The sequence below is a fragment of the Sinocyclocheilus grahami genome, unplaced genomic scaffold, assembly GCF_001515645.1.
Source record: "Sinocyclocheilus grahami isolate Dianchi unplaced genomic scaffold, SAMN03320097.WGS_v1.1 scaffold42.1, whole genome shotgun sequence".
In the NCBI taxonomy this organism is placed as follows: domain Eukaryota; kingdom Metazoa; phylum Chordata; class Actinopteri; order Cypriniformes; family Cyprinidae; genus Sinocyclocheilus; species Sinocyclocheilus grahami.
In genome coordinates this window covers 77,711-85,150 of record NW_015505221.1, presented here as the reverse complement: position 1 = coordinate 85,150, position 7,440 = coordinate 77,711, and the positions used below count along the sequence as shown (strand labels likewise).

Sequence of the window (7,440 nt, the reverse complement as noted above, 5' to 3'; positions counted from 1 at the left end):
CACACACACACACACAGTATATATATAGATATATATATATATATATTTAAAATCTGGTAAAGAAAAAGATTACACTGTCAGAATTAGAAAAAAATATATTAATTACAATAATAATGCTTCCAATATTGCACAAATACTGAATACAAAATAATATTATAATATGTTATATTTTTTTTTCAAGGAAATAATTTTTCCCTATAATCTGTACTGAAATTGTGTCAAACGTCTAGAGTTTTCAACTGAAAAATCAGTTTTACTCAAAAATAAGAACGACACCAGCAGATGTTCACTTGAGAACCGTTTCATGAGTAATCGACAGCTGAAATTCTGCGATGAATAAGTGCAAGGTCATAACACCAGGGTTAATTCTGAGCATTTAACACATGTGTGTGTGTGTGTGTGTGTGTGTGTGTGTGCATTACTTAAACTGCAGCGGCGGCACTAACTGATTCGTCAAGCCTTTAAGCTGATGAGATTTTTTTCATAATTTTTAATCCAACAGTCTCCTAATGGCATTTGTTGCAATAATACTGCTCTCTCTCTCCTGTGGGCTCTGTATATTTATTGTATATTTACGGCTCCGATTTATATGTTTATTTCCTCATAAATTTTAATCAGGACTTCAAACGTTTTTGCATTGGCCAGCAGAGGCAGGGTTTTCCTTTGATCACTTTCACATTTTGCCTTTCTCTCTCTCTTTTTTCCCTCATCTTCCCTGTGGGCATCTCCGCTCTAATTGGTTGCCTGAGTGCGTGTGTCTGTCATTCGCTCTGTCGTTGAAGATTAAAGTACGCCGGGTTTCCAGTCTTCGCCAGGATTGCCAGATTGGTGCCTTCACTTGGGATGCCATTGAAATGTGGCAAGCTTTGGAGTGTAAAAAAACTGTGACAGGCTGTTTTTTTGCTTTGATTGCGTCTATCTACCCACAAGAAAGAAGTCATGCAACCTCGCAGCATCACTCCCCCTCAGAATCCACACATGCAGAAGAACAGCACTGACGCACACGCGATCTGCTGTTATTATCACGTTACAGTGTGTTCTCCCTCATTAGTCATTATTGCAGTTCTCTAGAATATCTTATACTAGTTCTCTTGGCCACAGAACCGAACTGATCAAAATTACTAGTTGCGTGATGAAAAGGAAATTTGTCTAGCTTGACATGAATTCTTCAGTGTTTTGATGATTATTTTAAACCAAAATGTATTTAGTTGTGTCATTGTAACCTGACACAAAGAATGTAATACTTATTTAATTTAATTTAAAATTTACTTAAAACTTAAAAATATTAAATAAATGCAATCTATTATCAAATAAAAATATAATGTTATATTAGAAATAAAAAAATATGTATATGATAGTATACCCAGTTAAATTCTCTTAAAATTGTAATTTTAAATTTCAAGAGAATTGTAATATTATAATTATCATTTATAATTGAATATTACAAATATATTAATATATAATTATATAATTCGAATTTAATTTAATATTATGTTATTTTATTTTATAATATTTTAATATTAAAAATATATTTGTGTACATGAAATTACACCGTTTAATTCAGTTTAATTTAATATTATATTTTACTATTTAAATGTGTATTTTAAAATATATTTTAATTATTTAAATATGTGTATAATTAAAATAGAAAAAGTATTTTATAAAATATATATTCATGTTTTATTTTAACATTATTTTATATGTTCATGTATAATTATGCATTTATAATTTAATATTACATTTGAATATTTGTATAAGATTGTAATATAACAAATATATATTACAAATATATATATATATATATATTTTTTTTTTTATATTGAAATGTGAAATGTATATTTAAAAATTAAAATAAACAGATTAATGATTATGATATCCAGAGCTGGTTGTGTGTCAGTATAAGTGAAGCCACCTAGAGCTCTGTCTGACACTTTTAAACAATCACTCATGTAAATTGCTGCCTCTCTTCAATTCAGTGTCTGTACCCTAATACAAATTTGACTCTAATTTATCAGATTAGACGTAATCCAGGATAAATCACTCCAGCGCAGACGAACCCCAGATTAATGATGCTTTGAAAGGCGCAGTCATTTTCTCTTCTGATAAGCAGCCCTGTCTGTGACGATTCCTACTTATGTTGATTATATTTTGTTGCCCCAATGTTGTTATTTTGTATTCTTTATTTTATATTCTTTTCATAAATCATGTTTTAAAAGCATAATTAATTTTATTTTGTTCTTTTTTATGCAATTTGTTTTAAGTAACATATCTCAGCTCTATATCTCATTTGATTTCATTTGCTTTGGAATTATTTATGTACATAACAATAGGGTTTTATATATTTCCTAAGAGGCTTTGGATTAAATTGTCTGCAACACACTTAAATATATATGTATATATGTGGGGCTTGTCTCTGCACAGGACAAATGATATGCATGTATTATACTAACACAGAAATATCAATTTTTTCCTCGTAGCAGAGAAGCGATTAGTGTGCCCCGCTACCGTTACTAAGCCTTAAACAGTGAAATGGGTAGATAACCAGATGAAATGAAGCCTCTCCCCTGATTAGACTTTCTCTTCTCGCCTGATCCCTTGTTTCCTGCTCTGTGTTGATGTACTCAAATGACCTAGTGGTCAATGAGCTTGTATTAACATCTGACTCTAGCACAGGGTTACTGTTTGCTCTGCATGTGTGACGATCCCCGGGGCCCTTCCCCCAGGAGCACTGAACACATTTCAGATCAATACCTACATCCTTTGCCAAAGAGACAGAGAGGAAGTGAATGAACTAGAAACTGAGTGATGTGTGAGAGAGAAGGCCAGACTAGGACGAATCAGGACCTGAGGGTGTGTTCTCAATGGCGTACTCTTACTTTACTCTTAGTTTACTATAGCAGTCTCGCTGTATCCCATAATACTATACACTTTCCTTTTCAATATGGAAAATTATCAATTTTATTACATAACTTTATTTTGCATGTATAATCCAGTTTAATTTTTTTTACATATTTAATTTAATAATAGTATTTATTTTAGTATTTTATTTATTAATAATACTTATGTTTAAATACTATTTTGTTTAAAGATGTTGTTTATTTTTAGTATTTGTTCATATTTTTTATCAGTGTTGTTTTATTTATGAATAGAATTTAGTTTTGAGTATTTATTTATTTTTAGTATTTTATTTATGAATAGTGTTTATTTTTAGGATTTTTATAAATAAATGTATGAATGCTAATTTATGTATTAATAGTATTTTTTTGTATTTTATTTATTAATAATATTCATTTACAAATAGTATTTATTTTGTAGTATTGTGTTTGTTAATATTTATTTATGTGTCAATACTATTTTATTTCTTAATACAATTTATTCTTTAATGTTTTATTAATAATATTTATTTATTTATCTATACTATTTCATTTAGGAATATTATTAATTTTTTTGTATGTTATTATTTTATATTTATTTATACATCAATACTATTTTATTTATGAATAGTGTGTATTTTTTGTATTTTATTTATAAAAATGTATGAATGCTAATTTATTTATTAATAGTATTTATTTTTTAGTATTTTATTTATTAATAATATTTATTTATAAATAGTATTTATTTTGTAGAATTTTGTTTGTTAATATTTATTTATGTGTCAATACTATTTTATTTAATAATAAAATTTATTCTTTAGTGTTTTATTAATACTATTTACTTATTTATCAATACTATTTTAATTAGGAATAGTATTGATTTTTTATTATATAATATTTATTTATGCATCAATACTGTTTTATTTATGAATAGTGTTTATTTTGAGTGTTTTATTTATTAATGTTTATTTATTATAGTTTTTGTTTATTATAGAATTTATTTATTTAAATGCTATTTATGTATACTTTCCAGTATGCACAGTTTTCCATTTCCAAAACAGACAAAGATAATCAAGAAGGGATCATTGAAAGGGCACTACATAGAGAGAATAAATACCTTAGAAACATATTCACAGAGAAGAATGAAAAAATGACAATTATAATACTGAGCCTCTTCTACCTTTTAAAGATAATAGTTCACCTTTGCCCTTTTGAATTCATTAACATTTTTATTTTCGCCTGATGGGTGAGCAGGCATATTGGCTATCCAGTGACAAAAGCTGTTGCTGCGCTGAGGCTGAGTGTACTGTCTTTGCCTGTCCTCCAGTTACACGTGCAGGTTTGATGGGAGGAGGATAAGCTCCATTTAGGGTTATCAGCAAGTCTGGCCTGCTGGCTCAATTTGAAATTCAATAATGAACCTCCATGTTATATTTCCTCCTCACTGTCAGGCCAGTGATAACAGCCTTACTCACCCTTCTTCCCTCTCTCTTCGTCCTGTCCTTTCCACTTCCCCATTGCTCTGAATTTTTGCTGGCCTCAAATATTTCTTATCGCTCTGTGGTTTGCAGTAATAACAGGCAGCCAGGCTTAACACATTTTTATCAGGAATGTAGGCCACTCTGAACTTCGAACAATTTGAGTTATTTCACTTTCTCAATACTACACGAGATACTAAAGTTGCATATCTTCTCTAAGAGAGTCCTCTGTTTGCAAAACATGCTGTATACACATCCTCTTGCATTTGTTTACTATATTATTATGCATTTTAATAAACTGGCACTTGAGGTTAGCACTTATATTCATGCTTTGGTTATAGTCACAAGTCTAGTTCCATAAGAAAACATCAGTTATGAACATGTATGTACAGCACATAATGCTTTAATGTTGAATTGAGGGTTATTCTGACTTTGAATCAGTATTATAAGTCCATATCTCTTTCTCAGGCTCTGGCCATGACGGAGGTGAATGGACCGGTTAGTCCTCATGTGGCAGACCCTCAGATTGCCATGTTTTGTGGCCGTCAACTTCTACACCTGAACACTGAGAGTGGACAGTGGGAACCAGATCCTCAGGGGCGACAGGGATGCTTCACCCAGCCCAGCAAGATCCTGTCATACTGCCAGGAGGTAATTCTATTCTATTCTATTCTATTCGGTTCCATTCTATTCTATTATGTTCTGTTCTATTCTGTTCCATTCGGTTCCATTCTATTCTATTCTATTTGTGTTTGGTTTTGTTGTTTTGTTTTGTGTTTTGTTTTATTTGTGCTCTCTTTTTTATTCTGTTTTGAGCTTTATTTATTGTTTTGAGCTTTACTTGCAGTATTTTGTTTTGCGCTCTATTTTAGTGTTGTCTTTTCTATTCTGTTGATACATTGTTCCATTAGTCTTTGTTTCATTTGTTTGTGCTCTATTCTCTCCTATTTAATTTGTTTTAAATATTTTCTGTTTTGAGTTTTACTTAATATTTGTTTTGTGCTCTATTCCATTATATTTTAGTGTATTCTATTATATTCTATTGTAAAAAAAGTGTGCTCTATTCTATCCCATTTCATTAGTTTTGAGGTTTATTTACAGTGTTTTGTTTTCTATTCTATTCTACTCTTTTCCATTTTAGTCTAGTCTTTTCTATTCCATTGTTATATTCTATTCTATTTTTTTATTTGATTGTTGATTTAGTTTGATTCCATTCAATGTTTTTATTTTGTTTTGATTCTATTCTATTCTATTTGTTTTGTTCTTTTGTTACATTCCAGTCTTCTTTTCTATTCTATTAGACTTATTGTATTTTGTTCTCTTCTACTTTCATTCTGTTCTGTTTGACTCATGTAATTAATTTCAGTCAAGCGCTAAACATCAAACTCAGCACACCTACATTAGCATGCGCGCTGATTGGTTTAATTACTATGTGGACAAGAATCTGCAGACAATCTCCACTCAAGCATTTTCTCAAGGTGAACGCCGAGGGCAGCCTGTTCTAATATTAGCATTGTAAAACAAGACTAAAATGCCGTTTATGTGCATACACAGGGAACTCGATGCAAATCTCTTTCTAACTCTCGCCGTATTAAGTGTGCAGGATAATGGCCATATTTTTCACCATCAATCAGCGGTGGAGATTTATGATCTCCGTACACCCCGGGCTCAAATGTATTGTGCGGCTAATGTGACTGTATTCTCTGACTCCTAAGAGGATTGCAAGTTTTTCGTTCCATGTTGTCTCATCTAGAGGAATTAGGGATAAGAAATTATGCCTGGTTGTTTTCCTCTGTTTTTCATGCACACATTTCATGGATGAAATCTGTCTAAGCCTGTATTATTGCATGACAGCAATTCTGAGATGTCAGTCTGAAAAAAGCATGTTTTTGTCTCCTTGTGCTCTATAAGTGCCAGCAACGTCTGTTCAACCTTGTCTGAATCAACACGTTGTCTCAACCTCCGCAGTATAAAATCACCTCGTTGTGCGCTAATCTGGGCTCAACCAGTCATTCTGCCTAATGGCTTTTAAAAGCATTATTGTGCCCGAATTCTAGCCTGGCACGAAGTGGCGTATACATAAGCTAGCTGGCACGAGTGACATCAAAATTGAATGAAGAGGCCAACGAATATGTCATTCTCCTGGCTGGATGAGGTTTAGACTAGCAGGCGGTTTGCCAGTGGACTGCGGCTTCATTGCCAGAGCTTGTTTAGAACATAATAATCCCTTCCCATATGTCTGTAAGATTACGCTCTTACTCGCTTCAGCCCAGTGCGGATTGATTTGATGCATGCATGTACCCAGAACAATCTTTTTTTTTAAAGAATATTTGTATTCTTCAGGATGTTAATTTGAACAGTATGTCATAATTAAGCTGAAATGGACTCAAGGTTGTCCTGTGTTGTGAATATATTTAAAGGATGTTGAAATGCAGAGTCATAACTATGTTCACAATTTAATGTTAACCTAAATAAAAAAAATATTAAAGAGACAAATTAATTTAATTGTTTTATTAATAAATTCGTCCCTCCTTTCACTAGCAGATATTATCCCTGATAATAAAATAAAATATTGTAATGAATAATAACAAAGTTATTCAATGGAAATTGAGCATCTGTTTTAATATATATATTAAATGAATATATAAATGAATATATAGTAAGACAGAATATTGGAAGAAAATAATAAAATAAAAATAAAATTCATCCATATTCAATGGATGTTGAGCATCTGTTTTAATATATTGTATATATATTTTAAGAAATTTTTATGAGTTTTATTGAATTTTTATGAAGTTGTTATTATTATATGTAGGCTATATATGTATATGTATCAAATTCATCCTTCCACTAGAAGATATAGTCCCTAATAAACAAACAATAAATAAAATAAAATAGAAAATAATCAAATTAATCCATTTTCAATGGATGTTGAGCATCTGTTTTAATATTTCATTATTTTCAATTATAATTGTATATATATATATATATATATATATATATATATATATATTAGGACAAAATATTGGAATAAGCCTGTAGTATTGAATATGAATGAGTTTTATTACGAAAATAAATGTTTTTTTAAT

At 30.5% G+C, this 7,440-nt stretch overlaps 1 protein-coding gene across 1 annotated transcript in view; it reads left to right on the top strand.

The window, feature by feature from the left end:
- LOC107582259 (amyloid beta A4 protein-like) overlaps nucleotides 1–7,440 on the top strand; it is a 66,146-nt gene that overhangs the window by 33,852 nt on the left and 24,854 nt on the right. Inside the window, exon 2 of the mRNA XM_016268032.1 lies at nucleotides 4,820–5,002. Coding sequence (XP_016123518.1) covers nucleotides 4,820–5,002 — 183 coding nt within the window. The remainder of the gene's footprint in view (nucleotides 1–4,819; nucleotides 5,003–7,440) is intronic.